Consider the following 22,869-nt stretch of genomic DNA (forward strand, 5'->3'; position numbering starts at 1 on the left):
GGACAATATTTTGTTCATGGTTTTTAGTTGAGCAGAGGAGGGGAAAGCAACATCTGCTGGCTCTGTTCCTCATCCATCTCCAGGGCATGCTTTGAAATGCAGGGATTTCTGATCGCACATTGAGTCAGTGATAGGAAAATCTTGAGACCCATAGGAATTTCCAGATTCTATTTACAGCTGAGAGCATCTGAGTTATGATTATATTAACACTTCATGTTAAGCCATAAGAAGGTTGGTTTGGTTTTAGCTGCATTCTCCATGACATAAATGCAGTCAATCACCTCACTACAAATTGATACACAGTGCTTTATACTCCAGCAGTAAAGTGCCTTTGGTTTCAGTACGCTTTGCAACAGTGGGCATAATAGATTACTTTTCTCTATCACTCTAGTGGAGTGTTCACAGAGGCGTGAGTGGGGTACCTAGGCTAGCCCCTCCAGTTTTTCTCAAGCAAGGTTTCCTAAGCCCTACCACCATCCCTTCCACATACCCCCCCCACCTTCTTAAGAAGAGCCTCTTATTAATGTAGTCAGTCTCTTTCATGATGCTGAATTCCTTGGATGAAACTCCCCCCTGCTTTCCTCCTTTCCTTAGCAGACAAGGTAGATGTTTGTATTAGTTTACATCCTTTTTGCAGAGTGTCCCAATGCAATAAAAATTCAAGTCTATCTCTATGCGTAGTGGAATTAGGAGTCTGATAAAATCCAAAAAGAGAAATGCCTACAGTGACATCTGCAGAGTTTATCTGCAGCTATTCCTCACCCACAAAAGGGGGGGGGGGGAGAGAATAAGTAGAGCAAATAATAAACAAGTCCTATAGTTCAAAATAATTTCCATAACATAAAATCCAAAAGTGACATATTCAAAGTAATATCAGATAAGGTTTTAATTTAACTCTTTTGTGTCTGAATTTTAGGAACGAGATATTTCCATATCCATCAAAGTTATTTGCCTGCGTGAATAAATTATTTATATTTAGTTCACTGTACTGTGAACTATAGGCAAGGCTTGGTGTAACTGAACAGAAGTTCTGTTCAGAGACCACTAAAAGGGGGGATATACCTTATTTCCATGAAGATATCTGAGTACCAATTAAATGTCTTGGGTATGTCCAAGATAATATAGAGGCCATTTGTGTACATTCACAGATTCAGAGAACTAACTACACTATGCATAAGCAACTTTTTTTCATTATAGTCAATGTAAATCACATGCATGGTGATTTGCAATATATACTTAAAGAAAATAATGTAGGGAGGTTACTGTAGCAAAGAAAAAAGTACTATTCATCCAAATTAGCCCTAATATCTGCATAGTAGAGACCAATAAAAGCTGGTTGAAATACCATTGCCAGCATTCATTGTGGGGGGTTTTCAACATGACATGGCCACTATTGATATGGTGTAGTTCTTGTTAATAATGTCACTTGGGCCAAGGTTAATCTAGCCAGAGCTTCTTAAACCTGCCTTGAAAACTGATACCATAATGAAATACTTGAAAGTTGAGAAAAGCTAAAAGGAAGAGTTGCAATAGGCTTATTTTTTAAACTTTTTAAAAAGTTCATTAAGTATTATTTTCTTTAATCCATAAGGCACAATGAATGCTTGCCCAAAATAGAGAATTTATTGCCATATTTAATGTATATTTAACGTATTTTCAAGTTTTAAATTAACCCTAGCAAGTAACTGAAGAAATAAGAAATTTGGGGCTTCCGGTTTGAGCTTCTTCGGCGACAGACCGAAACCTCGTCTCTGCGAGGCTTTGATCCGTGCTCGCCGCTGGAGCGCCCCGAGCCGGCTGGTTTCGGGGCTAAGCCACCCCGTAGAGGTGGTGAAGAAGGGGGAGACTGCCTGCAGGGTTGAGGAGAGCCGCATCTCTCCTCCCCAGCTGGCCATTACTCCCTTTCCCGAAGGCAGTTGTAGCGGTGGTCAGAAATGGCCACCACAAAGAAGAACTCGACCGGAAAAGAATGTGCAGGAGGAAGATAAGAAGAGAAAGTTTTGGTTGACCGGGTCAAACAGCAAAAGCAACAAATAGGGTACCCTGGAATTTAAATTTAATAACATTGTTCCCTAAGAAGATTTTGAAGCTGCGAAGGAGAGAGAGAAGGGAAAGGATGAGCTTTTTTTTTCTTCCCTTCCTTATACTGACAGCTAAGAGACTTAAGCAAGAAATTGAAAAAAATCCACTTTGACATTAATAGGCATCTAAGATGAAAATAAAAGTCAAAGGGATAATAAAGATTTCTGGATATTTAAAAGTTTTTAAAAGCAGGAAAGGAGAAAAAAAAAGAATAAAAGGGCAGGATCTGGAAAAATGGAGGAGACTGCCTGGAACTAAGGAATGGAACCGTAACTAAAAGGAACTTACAGTGAAATTTCAACAAGATTCCTCAAAGATACATCTTAATTGAAACTTGGTAACAAAATAATAGAACCCCAGGAAGAGAAAGTGGAAAAAAGAAGCAGAAAGAAACAGCCTTGGATTATTTGGATTACTTGGTGATTTTTGGTTTTTGCATCTGGATGACTAAAATTAACCGGGTGGTTGTTTAAAAGTCTTTTAAATCAGGGATCCCCAACCTTTCGACGCCGTGCCGGTTCCGCGCGCAGCTGGGCGCGCGCCGGTTCCGGCGTCAGCTGGCGCCGCCATCTTTTGACGAAAAATCACTTCCGGTGACATCACGGAAGTGATTTTCGTCAAATGGCGCGCGCCAGCGCTCGTGAGCTTTTCGGGTAGAAATGGCTTTCTACCGGAAAAGCTCACGAAGCGCTGCGCCCCATCTTTTTGACGAAAAATTGCTTTTTTACCAAAAGATGGCGCCCAGCAACCAGCGGCCCGGTAAGGCTTGTTCTGCGGCCGGTACGGTCCGCGGACCGGCGGTTGGGGACCCCTGTTTTAAATGATATCACTCTTAGAAGAAATGAAAATGGAACTTAAAAAATGGAAAGAAGATGCACAAGAAGGGAGAGGTTCTTTTGGCTTTGTATTTCAATTCTTAGAAATGGAAATCTGGAACTATGAGAAACAACAAGAAACGCCTGCAGAACAAGAAGACTGGGACAAAGAAGAAGCCATCTTTAATGATCAAATAATTTTAAGTGGGGGGGGGGGAAGAAAAGGGGGGAAAGAGAGCGAAAGGTTTAAGACTAGAAAAAACAACCAAAAAGAAGAATTTGAAAGATAAGTATAATATTAGAAAGCAACAGAAGAGGGGATTACAGATGAGAGAGTTAGAAGTAGAGAGACGAGAGGGTAAAAAGGGGAGGGAGAAGAAGAGGGGGAAGAAGGCAAGGAAAATAAGTTGTAAAAAACAGAAACCAGAAATGGAGAAACAGGGAAAAGATATAAGGATTGTAACCATAAGCTTGTTTAGAGATAATAGGTGAAAATTTAATTGCAAAAGGGATTCTGCAAAGGTACATAAGATAGCATTGTTATATTATAAACAGAAATAATTTTAGAAAATATGATTAAAATGATGGATAAAATATTTACTGTAATGTAGTTGAATGTTTGGTAATAAATAAATGAATTAAAATGATTGCGAGAATTAAATGGGAACATTTTTAATTAGTAATGATTTATAAAAATATAAGTGAGAAATATGGGGAAAAAAGAATTAACTATGGAAAGTTTATGTGTTCCCAAGGAAGTATGATATTTAATTGAAAAGAAATGTTAAAGATGTTAAGATTTTAATGAATATTAATGATAGAATTGAATTGGAATGGAATGTATTTATTTATTTATTTATTTATTTATTTATTTATTTATTTATTTATTTATTTATTTATTTAAAGAATATGGTGTGTATTTTAAGAATGTACCAAGCAGAATTCGATTGGAAGTTATGTATTATATTGAATGCTATAATCTTAAAGGTATACATTGAAGCTTAAATAAGAGTTTGAATGGATAAAATTAAAAGATATAAAGGTGTCATACTCCAATTAGTAACTACAGGGAAAAATTTGTTTAATAAGAAAAGATAATATGAAATTGAAACAGGACAGACAAAAGTATAAATATAATGATTTGATTGAGATGAGATAATTAAAATAAAGTTGAGAAAATTAAAAGGGGAAAAACTATGTAGAAAATATAAAACGGTAATAAGATATGGAATAGAATATAAAAATGAGCATGAAATTGAGTTTGGTGTCTGTATGAAGAAGTGATAACCTGGGACCATGCTATTTTCAAAAAAGATGTTTTATTTGTATTTTGTTTTTGTGAAAACCCAAATAAAACTTTCAAAAAAAAAAAAAGAAATAAGAAATTTAAAAAATTGAAAGATTTAATCTTGACAGACGAAACATTCTCAGAGATGCTACCATAGCAGAGATCAGTATCAACTGAGGCAAATAACTCTATGGCTTAGGAACATGAACAATGGATCTGCCAAAATCTAGCAGGTCTAGAACATTTTAAAAGGTCCACATGCTCCTGTCGCCCCCAAACCAATCCTCTATGTGATACACACCATGGTGAGTAGTGGCTACTGCTGGAGAAGTTTATTTTTTGCATGTACAGTATACAAGGGGCTGTATTTACATCGATATATGGTTCACATTTTTCTAAACTTAAGTATAGAATAGGTATTCATAGTTTTTTTTGGATATGATCCTGCATATTTTCAGTTTCATAATCCAATTCAGCTTGAATCAAGTTTCTCCTATTTGTTTTTTTACTGTTATGTACAAAAATTATTAGTATACTACTAAATTATAACTAATAATTTAAAAATATGTATTATATAATGGAATTATTACATACAAATATTTAAAGAACCATGTTTACTTTGTACATGCTTAAAAATCATTTCAAAGTGTGATAGTGTTTGAATACTTATTCTAGGCAATGAGTAATGTAGGCTACATCTAAAGTTCTTTGTACTTTGTATTGATATTTCACTGCATTTTGAAAGTATACAAATCCAAATTAGTAAAAAAAAGAGAGAAAATTACCCTAATAGTACATTTATTACTTACAAAGCTCACTCTTTTTATATCATTTTCACATACTCTGCCAGATTATCTGCATGATATAGTCATAACACAGGGAAGTAAGTCTACTTATACTGTAATACTGAATTTTCTAAGCAAGGCCACTGCAAATCAGACAGGATTTAACAAAAAATAAAAATAAAAGAATCAAAATAAACAAATTAATTAAAAAGAAAACAAAAACAAACTCAAAGGGCAGACTCAAAAGACCATTCAATCTTTTTCTGCCATTAGTTTTCTATGTATGAAATTGGGAATTGGAAATGAGCAGTAAGAATGGCTCTCAAAGGTGGTTGAAATTCATCTATTTAATTCGGTCAAACTCACACCTTCATGAAAATATATTCACTGACAAATTAACTTACTTCATTAAACCCCGGCTTCAACATGCTACGTAGAAGGAAATTTTTAATTATCAGCAGGGCTATGGCAGCCCAGAATAAAAAGACACAGTGACCCATTTTAGGTAATGAACCCCAGGAGGGCAAGAGACTTGGTGCAGGGCTGCCCAGTTTTGTAGTAAAGTGACATATATATCACTCTTTTTTTTCTTTAAAAAAAACAAACCCCAACTTAACAGTCAAGATATTAAAATGCCAGATGTTAACAAAACATCTGGAATCTTTCTTAATATCTGGACTCAACTTATATTGCCAAGAAAATGTTAGTTAATGCAATGGTTGGTTTTGTGCGAGTAAAATCTTATTATATTCCGTTCCATTCACTATTCACCAGCGAATAAAAGTAATGGATTTGATATTTTCTGGCAGGGACTTGGGGAGATCCTCAACTACTCTGGAAGGAGTTCTTTGATTTCTTAGTGGCCCATTGACAATAGGGGCTTGACATAGTTTCTCCAGAGTGGGGTTTTCCATTGCGCCAAAATGGTTTACTGAGCTCTGTGAAATGAAGTAGAAACAATCCCTGAATTGCCAGCAGAGGAAGAGGATTTGTTTAAGCATGGCTTTAAGCTTAGTTTGAAACCTGTATCATGTTGATAAAGAAAGCTTCTCCTGAATTGGATCAATGGGTCCAATTGGCCAGAAGCTTTTTTTAAGTGTAGGTAATTCCTGCCTTAGTAGAAGACAATCAGGCAGCTCTCCTACTTGTGAGAGTTTGTTCAGCACTTTGTTGATAATGTCACTCAGATTTACTATCTTCATCATGCCGTTGACTAAAGGCTTTGATTAAATAATAGGATGCCATAAACATGGCTATATTTGATATTTGAAGATGTCTTCAAAGTTTCAGTTGGTTTAGTATGTAGTAATTCAGATATTGGTTAATGCTTCTCACCACAAATACTTTACCTGTTGCATCAGATACCATATTGGCTATCTGTTGCTTCTAGGTGCATTTCAAAGTGCCCGTTTTAACTTACCTGCCCAAGCACTACCTCCTGAGATAAACTTTTAGGGGTCCTCCACTTCTGTGAACTGAGAGGGGATGAAATTCACAGGGACTTCTTTTTTTAATAACTGCACCTATGTTAAGAAACAATCTTCCTCTGGAAATCAGATTTGCTTCCACATTGTTGATCTTTTGAAACTAAATTATTTTGAAGCATCTACATCATTGAGGGGTTTATGATGCTCTTTGATTATTTTATGGATCTTGCTAAGTATTCATTTCAATGGATGTTTTATTTATACATTTGTTTATGTTGCGTGTATATTATTAACTACTATTGAAAATCTGGTAAAAATGAAATCAGATTTCATTTTCTCACTCAAGAGTCACTTCAAACTGCGAGATGAGAGGCAAATAAATTTGAAAATAATAATAAAAATTAATGAAGAATCACATATAATAAATCTCATAATCAGGTAATAAACCAATATGGCAAATATAAGCAGATGTAATTCAAACACCATGATAAATTTTGATTATCATACTCTGATGTATAAAATAAAATATGTGGTTGTCAAAGAAGATTCAAATGAGATTCATAGGGAGAGTAAAGTTATTTTATTAAATCATGCACATCACATGTGTTAGTGCAAATAGTTCAATCTGTACTCCAGAAATTCTATTGTTTTTTATATCTTTACAAAATAGATTTAAAACAATTATTTACTTTTAAAAATGTAATTCTGAAGTTAAGCATTTTCAGAATAATATTTGCAATAACCTATATACAAGAGGTACTGTGTACCACTGGCATGTGTGTGTTGTGGGTGAGTTAGTTTCCTGCAACTGAAAATAATGAAATGAACAAAAATGATATTTTCTACATTTGTGAACTAACATTCCCTTAAATCTAAAGGATCCTCCCATTAACAAATTCCAAATAGCGTAAGATAGAACCTTTAAAATAAAAATGACCCTCAAAGGCAAATAATCTAAAAAGTCTATTTAAATATTGAACTAGATTTTGATTGCCATTAAATCCTTGAAACCAACTCAATTTTAGTTGAGAAAAATCTTCCTATGAATTTTCTATCAGCTGAATCATTTCACCTTTCAATTCTTTTTATATTATAACAGATCTTAATAAACTGAACTGATATGTACTGAAAACCAGCACAATCAGGTGTAAGTTATGATTGTTCCTATTTATAACCAATATTCAACTAGAAACATTCAGATTAAGGTCAAACAAATTGTTATGTGAAGCTTCTAATCATGGACACCACATTCTTTCAGCATAAATTGGTACACAGAGGACCAATTAAGATTCCTCCCTTCCTTGAAAACTGGACCAATTTGATTTTCTTCCTCCTTTCCCTAACACTAAAAGCACTCAAGAACCTCATGTCATGAAGTTATGCCAACACAAGTACAATTAAAGAAACAAACACTACTTTCCCCAGTTTGGTTCTGCAAATAAGTGACTGAAAAAAAATAATTTTTCTAATGTGGTATGTGAGAAAATACATTGGGTTTTTATAGTGTCTATATACATGAAATTTAATAAATTACATTCAAACTAAAAATTGGATTACTGCACTATGTTCATCAGAAAATCAAGATTTTGCTCCCAGAAAAACCTTAATTCACTCAGGCACACACATGCACACAAAAACAGTCTAGACTTATGCTTTTCACTCATTTTTTTTCTAGAGCTCTTTAAGGCTGACAATGAATTATACAAGCTCCAAGTCATCAATAAAATAGGGCTTTTACTGAACAAAAATATTTGTTTTTATCAGAAGATATGGAAAAAAAAGAAAATTGTTCCCAATAGCTCAGTGACTCACAGCAAGTAAAAATAATGATATGTTAATGTACAAATAACATCAAACTGAAAGGCACTGAGCACACTGCATCGACTTCCAAGTATTTAAAGGATATTTGGCATGGGTATCCAAATAAGGGAAAATGCATTGCTTTCAATTGGGCAATCAATTTTTTAATGTAAAATACCCACACACCTAACCATCATAAATAATTTGGTACCAAGAAGCCTACTTGAGGCCACCATAAGAGTATTTAGGACTCCGACATACAATCTTAAGAATTACATATATGTGTAAGCAATAATATTGCTCACCATAGAATGAAATTATTATTTTATTCTCTCTTTATAACAGATACATTTTGTACAGTGTAAAGCAATGATCCTGCTGCTGCCAAACTCTGAAGGACTAAGAGGTAAAAAAAAGGGTTAGGAAGAGGATGATTCTCTGATTCCCTTAATGTGTGAATGATGCCAGCTTCTAGATGGAGGGTGGGGTAGGGATTCAACAACAGTTCTCATGGAGAAGCTCTGGTGAGGCCTGGGTACAGCACCATGGCTGTCACAGCTACCAAAGCTGCCATCACAGGCATCCAAGGCCATTGGCTCTGTGTAGGAAAAAAAAGAAAAAGAAAAAAGAAAAGAATCAATCTCTCATTTGTTGTAGTTGATATTACTTCTTTAACTTTCTTGGAAAGCCTAGAATGTTTTCCGTCAGATTTAGGTTTTGGGGAAATGTTGGCTGGATTTCAATTAATTAATTAAATATAATTTCATTAAAAAGAAATTTAAGTGGACACAAATGTCCATGATCTAATTTTTTATTTTATTTTTCTGCCTTCTGAGTTAAGTGTTGACTCCTGAACTGGTCCCTGCAGTTTCCTTGGCAAGGTTTTTAGAAAGACGTTTGCCACCGCCTTCCTTTTAGGAGAGTGAGTGGCCCAGTGACTGGTCCCTGAACTGACTTCATGTCAATAGCAGGACTAGAACTCACAATTTCTAGCCTGGTACCTAACCATTACACCAAATTGGCTCTCTCTTAACTGCATTAGCTTTATAATTTAACCAGCTAGGTAACCTGCTATCCTCCATGTAATGTGAACTATCTTTTTTTTTATAAATTATGCTGCCCAGGATTAATGTACAGTATTTGAAGCATGCATACTGCCCTTTCTTGCTTTCAAATGTTTCCTATTAATTCATTGAGAATTCATTAACAGCATTTATGCTTTGTTCCAAGTAAAGCTAGCTAAATCCCATGCCAAATTATGAATTCTTCAAAAATGTCTTCAAATGCCTTGAAATAATGCATGTTTAACATTTCTTGCCTAGATTTAAAACGAGTCAGAAATATTGCAATGTTAATATTACATGTGTAATTGTTCATGTCCACTCCTTAAAACATTAACCATTATGATTATTTTATATAAATGGTTATGGTCTTACAGAATTCATTTTGGAAAGTAATAGAAACCACTGCAAGTTTACAATGGGAAATGCAAACCATCCACCTACTTTCCTCACCTTGTCCTTCCCCTTCCATCTTTGTCACCACAATAGTGAGAAAAATAAATTCAGAGAGAAATGTTGGAATTAGTTGACGGTAAAAAAGGGAATTCAAGAACCAAACTGAAGCAAGCAAATATCTGATTTGCTAAGAGTGAAGTAAGTAGTTAGGTTTCCTTCCAGACCCTAACTACAGCACCTTATGTAAGACAAATGTGTATTGGAAAAGGAACAGAAAAACATGTTTACAATACTGTTAGCATTAGCACAGGGAAAACAGACAGATGTTAAATGATTAGTTTGCTTGGTTTGCCAATATTATAAATAATGGCTTATTAAATGAAGAATTGACTTGAGTCAGGTAAATAAGTGTTCGCTTTTCATCATGCATTTTTTTTTTTACAAAAATGGCACAAACAGGTGACAAGGGACGAACATACACGGACTGAATAGTGCTTGTAGTACCTTTCTCTACCACAATGGGCTGTAACACCAAAACAGGAAAGCCAGGATAAGGCCGATGAAAACGGCTGGGACGGGTGGAAATATGGAAGGCTAAAGGGAAGGGAAGGGATATTAAGATCATTTTGTGCTATAAAAAATCAATAAGGTAAAGATGATTTAGATAGGGGGATAGTTCAAAGATCAATTCTTGTTTCAACTGAAACATAAAGACATCCAACAAGACACAACTACTTTGGCATACAAAGTTAGTACACCATTGTACAGAATAAACATGGATAATGAAAAATGAAACATTATTTTCTTGTCACAAGGAATTTGCTACAGCAGCCTTCTTCAACTGGCTAGATGACTATCTCCCTTCAGAAATGATGGACTTTCTATCTCACTACCCAGCAAGTCCAACATATTTGGAGGAGGCTAGGTTGGAAGGCTTCACTAGATGATAGCGTCCAGTACATTTTATACGTACAACAAATGCCAGAGCCTCACCCGTACTCAATCTAGAACTTCAAATACTGATCCAGAACTCTGTCCATAAAGTACTTTCCCTCAAACATCTTTCTCTTCACCAATTTATAATAAAATGCAAATCCTGTAGCCAAATTATTGGTGGTGGTCACGTAAATACTTTTTTTACATAAGCATCATTTCCATGAAAAAAAAAGTATCTCCAATGGAAAACAATATCCACTGTAAAGAACACACAAACATATCTGATTTTGTATAGCTATATGTGTTCTTCAAAATGATGCCTCACTCTGTAATTATAATTTTGACAACACTTTTTGTGGACTAAACACTAACTTATGCACAATACTTTTCAACAGGGAAAAGAATAACAAGCATATTCACATCATTTTCACAAGCAATATTATTTCATTTTGTATAGTATTATCTGAATCTAAAATACTGTTAACATCTAAATCTGATTTTAAAATAGCAACTAATTACTCAAAATGACAGGGTTGCAGCAACAGGTAAAACAACTGCACCCTAAGGTTTACTTCTGAGTCAGCAGCTGTTATCATGAGCCTCATTGATATACACTGCTCAAAAAAATAAAGGGAACACAAAAATAAGACATCCTAGATCTGAATGAATGAAATATTCTTATTAAATACTTTGTTCATTACATAGTTGAATGTGCTGACAACAAAATCACACAAAAATTATAAATGGAAATCAAATTTAGCAACCCATGGAGGTCTGGATTTGGAGTTACACTCAAAATTAAAGTGGAAAAAAACACAACAGGCTGATCCAATTTTGATGTAATGTCCTTAAAACAAGTCAAAATGAGGCTCAGTAGTGTGTGTGGCCTCCATGTGCCTGTATGACCTCCCTACAATGTTTACAATACTGTTAGCATTAGCACAGGGAAAACAGACAGATGTTAAATGATTAGTTTGCTTGTTTTGCCAATATTATAAATAATGGCTTATTAAATGAAGAATTGACTTGAGTCAGGTAAATAAGTGTTGCATGCTCCTGATGAGGTGGTGGATGGTCTCCTGAGGGATCTCCTCCCACACCTGGACTAAAGCATCCCCCAACTCCTGGACAGTCTGTGGTGCAATGTGGCGTTGGTGGATGGAACGAGACATGATGTCCCAGATGTGCTCAATTGGATTCAGGTCTGGGGAACGGGCGGGCCAGTCCATAGCATCAATGCCTTCGTCTTGCATGAACTGCTGACACACTCCAGCCACATGAGGTCTAACATTGTCTCGCATTAGGAGGAACACAGGGCCAAATGCACCAGCATATGGTCTCACAAGGGGTCTGAGGATCTCATCTCGGAACCTAATGGCAATCAGGCTACCTCTGGCGAGCACATGGAGGGCTGTGCGGCCCCCTAAAGAAATGCCACCCCACACCATTACTGACCCACTGCCAAACCGGTCATGCTGGAGGATGTTGCAGGCAGCAGAACGTTCTCCATGGCGTCTCCAGACGCTGTCACATCTGTCACATGCTCAGTGTGAACCTGCTTTCATCTGTGAAGAGCACAGGGCGCCAGTGGTGAATTTGCCCATCTTGGTGTTCTCTGGCAAATGCCAAATGTCCTGCACGGTGTTGGGCTGTAAGAACAACCCCCACCTGTGGATGTCAGGCCCTCATACCACCCTCATGGAGTCTGTTTCTGACCATTTGAGCAGCCATATGCACATTTGTGGCCCGCTGGAGATCATTTTGCAGGGCTCTGGCATTGCTCCTCCTGTCCCTCCTTGCACAATGGTGGAGGTAGCGTTCCTGATGCTGGGTTGTTGCCCTCCTACAGCCTCCTCCACGTCTCCTGATGTACTGGCCTGTCTCCTGGCAGTGCCTCCATGCTCTGGACACTACGCTGACAGACACAGCAATCCTTCTTGCCACAGCTTGCATTGATGTGCCATCCTGGATGAGCTGCACTACCTGAGACACTTGTGTGGGTTGTAGACTCCATCTCATGCTACCACTAGAGTGAAAGCACCGCCAGCATTCAAAAGTGAGCAAACCATCAGCCAGAAAGCATAGGAATTGAGAAGTGGTCTGTGGTCACCACCTGCAGTACCACTCCTTTATTGGGGATGTCTTGCTAACTGCCTATGCTTTCCACCTGTTGTCTATTCCATTTGCACAACAGCATGTGAAATTGATTGTCAATCAGTGTTGCTACCTAAGCGGACAGTTTGATTTCACAGAAGTGTGATTGACTTGGAGTTACACTGTGTTGTTTAAGTGTTCCCTTTATTTTTTTGAGCAGTGTAGTTTCTCATTATGCTCTCTAAAATAAAAAAGCGAAGACTTTCTAAGTCAAGTTCAATTGTTGGCTGACTATAGAGACATATCCATGTCTATTATCCTATAAACAATACAGAAGTAGTTTGCCATTGCTTTCTTCTGGGGTTTTTTTTTTTTTTTTTTGAATGGTATCTAATACTAACTAGAATCTTACTGATTAGATTCTTAGATTTTTCAACTACGATAATTAAAAATGGGATAGCTTGCTTTACCTCAAGCATTCAGGCAGTGAAGAATACCCTATACTATAATATACACTGTATTATTTTGTCAGCAATGAATATTAACAGTCCTAAAGAAAATGCACTCGGAACCATAAGAGAATCAAAGGTACAAAACAACAACTGTATATTTTACTTCTGTGCTGTCTGTGCTTAATATTTATTGGGGCTCCAATTTCTAATCCCACATTTAGAGATTCTTATGACCTAATAATTCAATCTTGTTAATCTATTAGTAGTAGTTTCCTAAAAACGATCTATTTACATAATTGCATCCATTTCTTATCAGAACAATAGGCAGGTAAATGGAAATTATGGATGATAAAATTAAAGCTGCAAGACCTGTATTAGGCAGTAGATCAATTAAGAAAAAAATATTGCCAGCAACTTAATTAGTGAAAGTATTTTGGCAGTAAGATGTGGTCCGCACAAAAATATTTACTGAAATAAAATACACTTATGACTAGGTATATGCAACATTTTGGAATGTGTATAGGCATGCACACAGCATTAGTTTGGTCTCCTTAAAAATAACTGCAACTTTTCCTGAACTCACTGGATAGCCCCTCAATCTTAGAAAAATACATATTTGAGTTAAGGAACATACCCTTGTTTTTCAAACTTCTACCTGCATCTTGTAAGTGTTTTCTTAGCTTACATATACATTTCTGAGATAAGAAACATACCCTGTCTTTCAAACTTCTACCTGAATCTTAGCTTACATATGCATTTTGCTATATTGGTGAAGCTACCTTACAAGTCCAGGAAAAGATGCAACTTCTTCAAAGAGGTACTTACAGGTATAGCATGCACATGTGCAATTCTGTAAAATTCCACAATACTGTTGTTTGTGTTACCTACATTTACTTAAACGTGTGGGTGAAATAATCAGTCATTCTGTAAGCCACCTATCATATGTTTTCAGAATTCCAATTTTGCTGAAAAAACCCCCACTTGGTTTATGATACAATGGATCATATAATTTTTAAATGTTTAATTTTCAAACTATTTTGAGACTGTTCCCAGGAGTTAACAATCATTTCAGTAAACATTTATCGGTTTTAAAGAACATAAAAACATGTTTGAATTTTATATCCTGTACAGCAGGGATCCCCAACCTTTCGACGCCGCGCCCGGTTCCGGCGTCAGCTGGGCGCCGCGCCCGGTTCCGGCGTCAGCTAGGCGCCGCCATCTTTTTGACGAAAAATCACTTCCGGTGACGTCACGGAAGTGATTTTCGTCAAAAAATGGCGGCGCAGCGCTTCTGGTGAGCTTTTTCAGGTAGAAATGGCTTTCTACCGGAAAAGCTCACCAAGCGCTGGCGCCGCCATCTTTTGACGAAAAATTGCTTTTTTACCAAAAAGATGGCGGCGCCAGCAACCAGCGCCCGGTAAGGCTTGTTCCGCGCGTACCGGTCCGCGGACCGGGACGGTTGGGGACCCTGCTGTACAGGATCACAAATTCTCTTTGTATAATCAAAACTTTGAAAACGCTTTTTTGTACAATAATATATGAAGTATTTTTTCAAGATACAAAAGAGCAAATTGGTTGCTCTACCAAAAGTGCAAGCTTATTAGGATATACTAGGATCAATAGCAGCCTAAAATATGGATGTTTTATTATATTTATTAAATTATACACTGCCCAGAGCCCTATGTGAGGGAGATGAATAGGTAAGAAGCTTGATTGATAAACAAACATAAATAAATAAATCTATTTTTTTCATAGTGAAATCTTGATATCACTAGAACTAAAATCTCATATACCTACCTGGGTTAATTTAAAATGATTTTTAAAAACTAACTTTTTTTTGGAAATTCAAGTTCCGTGGCTTTCAATATTAGCAAGATAGTTCAGATGTCAATATTATTACAATATTTATACAAAATGAGATGTCACCATTAGCCAAACTGTTCACGTAAAAAAGAACGAAAATCAGAGGCTACTTAAGCCATGCCTAAGAAAAAGCATGTTTTTCAAGCCTCAGAATTAAAAGTTTAGAGGGACAATCTTGAAGGTGAGTGAGATCACCCCAATCAGCATCTTTCTTAGTTTTTGTACCTCCATTTATTTAATTCCATCCTTATTCAACGTAAAACATTTATTTGCACCTGCAAAATGGGTGCTGTAATGCAGATTATATTCAGGAGAGAGAAAATAGTGGGGGAGGGGGATTAGGAAAGAAAATCAATGTTTGGAGCCTTCCAATTGGATCTGGAAAAATATTCAATTTTTGGATAATAAACAAATTAAAATTACTTCCTTAATGCTCTTATCATCTATAGCCAGGAAAATATGAACTAACTGCTTTCATATATATCTTGTCCAAATATTGTCACAGTGGAAATTAAATAAAATCTGGCATACACAATCTTTATTGACTTACATTCTTTCCTTTTTCTTGAAGTAGCTTCAGGTTCTCTCTACACTGTTTAAGTTCATCCGTGACTGATTGCTTTTCCTGCTCAGTAATTTCAAATTTTAACCTCAGCTCTGAAAGCATGGTCTGTGTCTTTTCGTACTAAAGGAAATAAAAAGAGCAAAAGCAAAAATAACTTTTGGATAATTTTTTTAATTCTTTAAAAAATTATTACTCTCTATTATAATATAAGGATTTGGAATATGAATTTAAATGTTCACATGCTTTATACAAACTTAAGGGACTGATACATCTAATATTGGTAGGAGAACTACAAATCTTCCTAGGAAATAGCGAAAGAAACTCAGCTTCTATGGTTTCTCCAGCGATGCCGTCTTAAGCTCAGAATCAGATTAAACTATATAATTACTGTTATGTCCGGAGCGTGGGCGCAAGGAACGGAGACAAGGATGGGATAGTGACTCAACTCTTTATTAGTGATTTCAGAACAGAGCTAAAACCTCGGGCGGCAGCAACCCTTTTTATAGGGCTGTCTGCTGTCACAACAGCCAATGCTTTTGAGTTTGCCGCGCTGGAAGCGTCCAATCAGCGGCGCCCGTTAACAGCCAATCAGATCAGCCATGAACGACCAATCAGGATCCGCTGCTCGTGGGCCAATCAGAAGTGCAGGATTACGAGCCTGCTGTAGAGTAAAACTATTTAGGATTTTAAAACAGTGTGTTTGCTTAGTTCGTAACAATTACTAAAGCAAAAATGTAGGTTTAGATTTAAATATAGAACGTCAAATAGAAATGGATGCTTTTTCTCTTAATAGAATTGAAATTACCAGATTTTAGTGCCTAGTTTCACATATCACAGTTCCCAAATTTAGGAGAGCCTTAACTTTACCTTAATGTAATGCTCTCCTCATAGTTATCCTAGAAGGAAAATGTAGGAAAACTCCATATGAATCCCGTTAATGCCCTTGTGATATGCAAGCCATTCTGATAAATTTTTTATCTGCACTATCTGTTAAACAATGAACAAAATTTTATTTCTCTAAAACTAGCAAAAGTTTTGCTACATTGTTAGGGATAATTTTGTTGAATGTACTTTTATTGGTCAATGACTGAAATAAATTTTCTGTCACATGTTTTACAGGTAAGTATATGTTAGAAGAAGAGTCCAGATAAAGGCAAATTTAAGAATGCATGCTCAATAATAGCCTTTAGGAAGAGAACTGATTTGCCAGTGAATAAGAACTATTGTCCTGTTTTTAGAGTTGCTGTGAGTTGGAAAGCATATAAATTATGTTATTGTTAATATGACAAAAGACAATAAAGGCATTTCTTTGACCAGAACTATGTCTTACATTTTTTTCAATCAAGTGATAAAAAGTGATGACATCACTCATTAACTGTTAGAAAAGCGGAAATACAGACCAGAGATTTGCCATGAATTAATTTCTCAAATAAAACTGATCACTTAAATATACCTCATGTGAATATAATATTACTATAATTTTACTAACTGACCAGATCTATAATTTGATTTATAATTTATCTAACTGACCAGAACTGTTATCTATAAATTAACTGTCCAGAACTACAAACCTTAATTTCAAATTTGATAGTTTATTTTTAAGATAGCCCAGTAAGAAGAAAAAACTCAGTAATATTAATTGAATCGTTTTAAAATACAGATCTTGCCAAAAGCATCCGTTCAAGATGCGCAAAGCTAATTAAGTGTCTGAAAGAATTACTATTATCTCTATCTATCTATATATATTCTTTACTGGCATACTACCAACTGAACATGCAAAATATTTTTAAAAATCAACTTGATTAGAATATTAATACATTATATGCTCCCATGTCCTTTTCCAAAGTATTTCTGGGTAGTTAATGATATTATTACAATCCTGCACCAATGTGCTAGTTTAGGTTCTCTTGACACTGCTATAATTTGAATGGGAAGTTTTGTTGATTTCGATAAAGTATATTATGAAGTTAAAAGGACTGAATTACAGAATGTTTTGCACAAATGGAAAGTTGAGTTTCTGAAAGAATTAAGACCAGTATATGATAAAAGTAAAACACATTTAAGAATATATTAAATACTTAGTGACCATGAATATGTGATTCCATCTTAGTTGTTTAATATATTTAATGCAGACACCCATGCTTTATGTCTAACCTTTTTATATAAAATAGAATGGTATTATTTTTGAAATGGTGCATAGTTTACTGCCCTGAATAACCCAGGCACTAGCTATATTCCTGTTTAATAAAATGAGCAATTCTGTTTAACTGAATATTGAAACAAAAGTTTCAAATCTCTTGCTCAAAGAAGTACTGGGAGGGGAGAAGAGAGAGAGGTCTGATACCCATTTAATTAAGCTACTTCATTCAAATTTATCCAATAAAAGGGCCAATGTTAGGAGAACAAAATAGTCTCCTAATTCTAGGCCTCTTTAAAGAAATGCAAACATCCATGTATGTTTGAAGCGTACCTCATTCTGAGCATCCTTAGCTTGATTTTCTGCCTCATTAAGAAGTGTTTTTAGAGTAGTTGCATCACGTTGATGTTCTTCTTTTAAAGAACCCATTTTATTTTCAAGTTCCTTTCGGCTTACCTCCAGAACACTCAGATCACTGTTAAGTGCTAAACTCTGTTGCTGAGAGCTATAAAAGGAAGTAAAAAAAAATCACAATACTTCATATTTAGAAATAAGGGTTTTAAATTAATGCATTGTGAATGTATGCTCTTTGTTATTCTATTGCATATCCTTATAATTAAAGGTCTGATGGACAGGCTACTGTGTTCATGTATTGGATTGCAGCAACAGCATAAGCAAATATTTTCCAAGCAGCTTATATCCAAAACCCAACCAAGCAGATCCCAACATTTAAAGTCTAAAGTTTATAAAGTTCATTTGTTGTTAACAATAAAGGCAAAAATAACCTTAGCTTAAAATGTCAATTATATTGGAAGAAAACAGAAGGAAAATGAGTGAGCCTTAGAGGCTTATTTTCATAATATTAAGTAAAGCAAAGCTTATATAAAATGTTGTGAATGATATGGGTACCATCTATGTATTTCCCAACATAGAAGGCTTATTGTTCCTACATAATTATACTTTTTATCAGCTGATTGAGGTGGATGAGTAGGAAGCGAATTGTAGCTAAAACAGCTCAATTGAATAAGAGGAAAGATTTAGAGGAATTGTATCATTCTCAAGAAATAGAAATAAAACTATAAGAACTAACCCCTAACGCAGGACACATTGTTTTAAATTTAAGACCTTTGGCCTTTTCCCATTTGATTCAGTGGCACTTACTTATGCAGCTCCTTCTCCTGTTGCTGAAGTTCGCATGCAAGCACAGAATTCTCCTTCTTTAATGAGAGACATTCAGATTCAAGAATAGCCCACTTTTTTCTTAACTTTTCAAGCTCACCTATAAAGCAAAGAGTGCTATAATATTCTTGAAGCTAGCTAATAAATAATTATTTTAAAAGATTTATTATTGCCAATTATATCTGAATGTACAAGCCTGGGATTAAAAACTGTTTTTTCACTATGACACATAAGTGTTTTGTGGGGTACGCTTTTTTTTTAAACAAAACAACTTTAAATTAGTAATGTGCAAAGCCCATTGATTTGGCAATGAACATTCTGGACAATTCTGGAACTTTGTTTCTCCTTTGGATCTGGAGGCTTAGCAATTTCCAGAATTAAATCCTAAAAATGAAAAATGGTTCCAGATATTTTATGGGTAATTCAGCCCAAAATAGGTCTATTTTGTCCAGAATGTCATATCCAAAACATATCAAATTGCTTCTTTTCCAAAGAATTTGTTTCCAGAAGCCACCAAACTACTTTCAGAACAACATTGGTCCAGAATAGTTCTGGCATACTTCTAAGGAATAATCTGGAGAATTAGTAAATTTTGTACACCCTTATTTGAAACCTTTCATACAGTCTGAAGAAGCACCAGTACATTTTTTAATTAATCACTGCTTGTTCTTCCATAATATCAATCTGAACTGAATGATTTTATTCAAAAAAGGGCATGAAAAGATCCTGACAGAGTCTTACAATGTAATAATCTTTAGAATTTCATCAATAATTTGACTGAAATAATGAATTTTGGAAAACACCATCATAATACAATGAACAGATCATTTGAAAACTAGAATTAAAAACTTTTTCTATTGTTCTATAACTTTACATGAGATTATTAAAATGTACAATATTTTATTTGTTTTTGTTCAGATACTTTTATGGAATGGCTGTACTTCTGACTCTGGCCTACCAAAATGAACTAGAGATTTTAATTTTGGACCGAGTTTCCTTTCCAAAACTTGTGGTTTGCTTTAAAGTTCATCAAGCCCACTACTGTTTTTATGATGATGTAACTAAAATTCAAATATTTATTTACTCCATCTCAATTTCTGTAATTAACCTAATTTTTGTTAATGAAAAAACAATGTAACCCCAAAATCCACTTTTATATCAATTATTGTTAAGACAGTTGTGTATACCTTGCAAATGGGTGGCTTCCTCTCTCTGCTGATTCTCATACTGCTGACATCGTAGCTGAAAACTGGCTTGCAGACTGACAATTTCTTTTTCATATTTGGAAGCCTCCTTGCGCCATTGTTCAAGCTCAGCTCTTACTTTTTGAAGCTCTTCTTTTAAAACAGTGACATCTGTGTCCCTTTCTGATGCGGCCTTTTCTGCCATGTCTTGCAACAACAGGATCTCATTCTGAGCAGTCAACAATTCATTCCGTGTACTGGAAATCACATTTTCCTTTTCTTCATGAAGACGTTCAATATCCTTTTGTAATCGATGCAACTGAGCTATAAACATTTATTAGAAATTATTATTATTATCATATTATTATTATCATATTATTCAAATATAACTGTAAAATATTTTTATGAAAGTAATACTACTGTGTAAGATAAAAAAAATGCTCACATTACATTACGATATTGTAGCATAAATTTTACAAAAGTTTATGAGTCCCTCATTGTTATATTTGAAATATTTAGGCAAAATTTCAAAAATATCAATATAGGAGGCACTTTTTGAGTTGATTTTTGAGGTTTACTATCACCTTAAGTGTATACATTTATCACAACACTCCTCTAAATTTAGATCTGCTTCTTGGAAGCTATTTTATTATACAAATATATTCCTAGACAATATAGGCAAAAAGGAAATTAATCTAGCTTCTCAAAATTCTGGTAAATGGCAAGAAATAATAAAAAAGCACTGGAAAGACAGTGGTTGAAGTTGGCTCGGATACGTATAGTATAACCTTGCCCTGCACTTCAAGAAAGCCATAGCAGCTGTTGCAAACCTTCCTTCTTTTATAGCTATGTTTATTTATTTAAATAGTACTTTTGTTTGCTCCTACAGCAACCAATCTCCTGCAGTTTATCTGTAATTATTAAAGTAAATGAGCAGCTGCTACTTAAGGAGAGCAAAATCATATATTTGTAATTTATTTCATTGTTCTTAAACTACAATCTATTGTGAATAAGGAGTCTCAAGGCAGTTTTGTATTTTATTTTTTCTTGTTATAAAATGTATTGATAAAAATGGATATAACTATGAAAGACAGGAACAATAGTAGTCCTACTTATTTTTTCTCTCATTCAGAGGGCAAAGTAAGGTAATAATGAAACTCCACATAAAGTCTTCCCAAAGTTTACTAACCGTGAATAGGAATACTACAAACCTAATTAAAAGAGAAAGTTTAAGTGTTCACTTCAGCAGGCCTCATTTTTTAAATAAGAATTATAGTAAGAAAAATGTACACTCAACATTATTTTGATAACAGCATATCTAAAAGGGCCTTAGACCAGGGATCCCCAACCACCGGTCCGCGGACTGGTACCGGTCCGTGGAACAAGTCCTACCGGGGCGCTGGCTTGCTGGGCACCGCCATCTTTTTTTGATGAAAAAGTGCTTCCGGTGAGCTTTTCCGGGTAGAAAGCTCACCGGAAGCACTTTTTCATTAAAAGATGGCGGCGCCAGCGCTTCCGGTGAGCTTTTCCGGGTAGAAAGCCATTTCTACCTGGAAAAGCTCACGGGCTGCGCTGGCGCCGCCGTCTTTTTTTGATGAAAAAGTGCTTCCAGTGAGGTCACCGGAAGCACTTTTTCATCAAAAAAAGATGGCGGCGCCCAGCTAATGCCGGTACTGGGCCGCGCCATAAAAAAGGTTGGGGATACCGGGCCGCGGCGTAAAAAAGGTTGGGGATCACTGCCTTAGACAATTATGAAAATGAAAATTTTTGAACAAGACCAGAAACCTAACAATGTTTTTATAGTGCAATATTTTTTAAAGATTAATCAGTTTCATATTTACTCTTAAATGGTCTAAGAGTGAAAAGTGCAAAACAAAATAAACCAGCAACCTATTAAGAAAAATAGCTTAAATGGACTTTAGTGTCATCTAACAGAAGTCAATCAACTATTTATAATGACTTTGTCCTAGTATGCAATAAAAGTTAATATCAAGCTTTGTCTTGGACAATGTCTGAGGAAATTATGGCTAATCTCAAAACCATGTCAATGTCACTATGCAGGGTGAGTATGATTTCTCCTCTGAAATTTCCTATCAGATATAAGAACTGTATCCTCTGTTGTAGTACTGTATTCAGAAAGTTTTTAGAAACACAGATTTTTAAATGTGCTCTTTAGGACTGAACTTTGAATGAGAGAGATACCCAAGTTAGCTTGGATCTGGCTGCTTGGTTTGAAATGATGCAATACACCATAAATATTCTTTGTTTTACTGTAAACCACTTAAGTTATGTGACTAAACTGCCACAGAAGCATTTGCAATAAATAATCACATAATATGGACTAGTAAACATCATGTACAATTAACATTGATAAGGCAGATTTTTAGAGCGTCTCTCCAATAATCGCACATTCATTTAAATAATCTTTAAAAAGTAATCCTGTTCATTTAAATATTTATTCATTTATTTATTTTGTTATCCATCTCACAACATTTTTATGTCCTGTCATAGACAGTAGTTAACTTTATAAACTATTTTAACAGATATTTCATTCTACATAAATAATTTTGTATGGAAAATTATTAGTTTCTGATCTTTTCAATGACAACATGCGCATTTTTCTATTATATTTCTGAAGATTCTTTTTTTTTACCTTGGAGAACTTGGATTTGTTTGGTGGATTCTTCAACTTGCAATCGATATGCTTTTCTCTCTTCTTCCAACAGAGCTGTAGGTATTATAAAAATACTCAACATACCAATTTATTATGACTTTCATTATCAATTTTACAGTATATATTAGGCA

At 35.2% G+C, this 22,869-nt stretch overlaps 1 protein-coding gene across 40 annotated transcripts in view; it reads right to left on the reverse strand.

The window, feature by feature from the left end:
* Positions 1 to 6,960: 6,960 nt before the first annotated feature.
* The window catches only part of SLMAP (sarcolemma associated protein), an 83,221-nt gene continuing 67,312 nt past the window's right edge, over positions 6,961 to 22,869 (reverse strand). For 21 of the 40 annotated variants that reach the window (XM_087954742.1, XM_087954734.1, XM_087954732.1 and 18 more), the window contains 7 exons: positions 22,718 to 22,792; positions 20,068 to 20,388; positions 18,863 to 18,980; positions 18,035 to 18,206; positions 15,550 to 15,684; positions 10,159 to 10,248; positions 6,961 to 8,795 (listed from right to left, as the gene is read on the reverse strand). In XM_087954742.1, coding sequence (XP_087810868.1) covers positions 10,165 to 10,248; positions 15,550 to 15,684; positions 18,035 to 18,206; positions 18,863 to 18,980; positions 20,068 to 20,388; positions 22,718 to 22,792 — 905 coding nt within the window. In that variant the 3' untranslated portion in view covers positions 6,961 to 8,795; positions 10,159 to 10,164. The remainder of the gene's footprint in view (positions 8,796 to 10,158; positions 10,249 to 15,549; positions 15,685 to 18,034; positions 18,207 to 18,862; positions 18,981 to 20,067; positions 20,389 to 22,717; positions 22,793 to 22,869) is intronic. The other 19 variants (XM_087954740.1, XM_087954731.1, XM_026677777.2 and 16 more) reach the window with 1 other exon arrangement.

The sequence above is a fragment of the Notechis scutatus genome, chromosome 2, assembly GCF_049901735.1.
Source record: "Notechis scutatus isolate UNSWTSFEM ecotype Mainland chromosome 2, rNotScu1.2, whole genome shotgun sequence".
NCBI lineage: Eukaryota > Metazoa > Chordata > Lepidosauria > Squamata > Elapidae > Notechis > Notechis scutatus.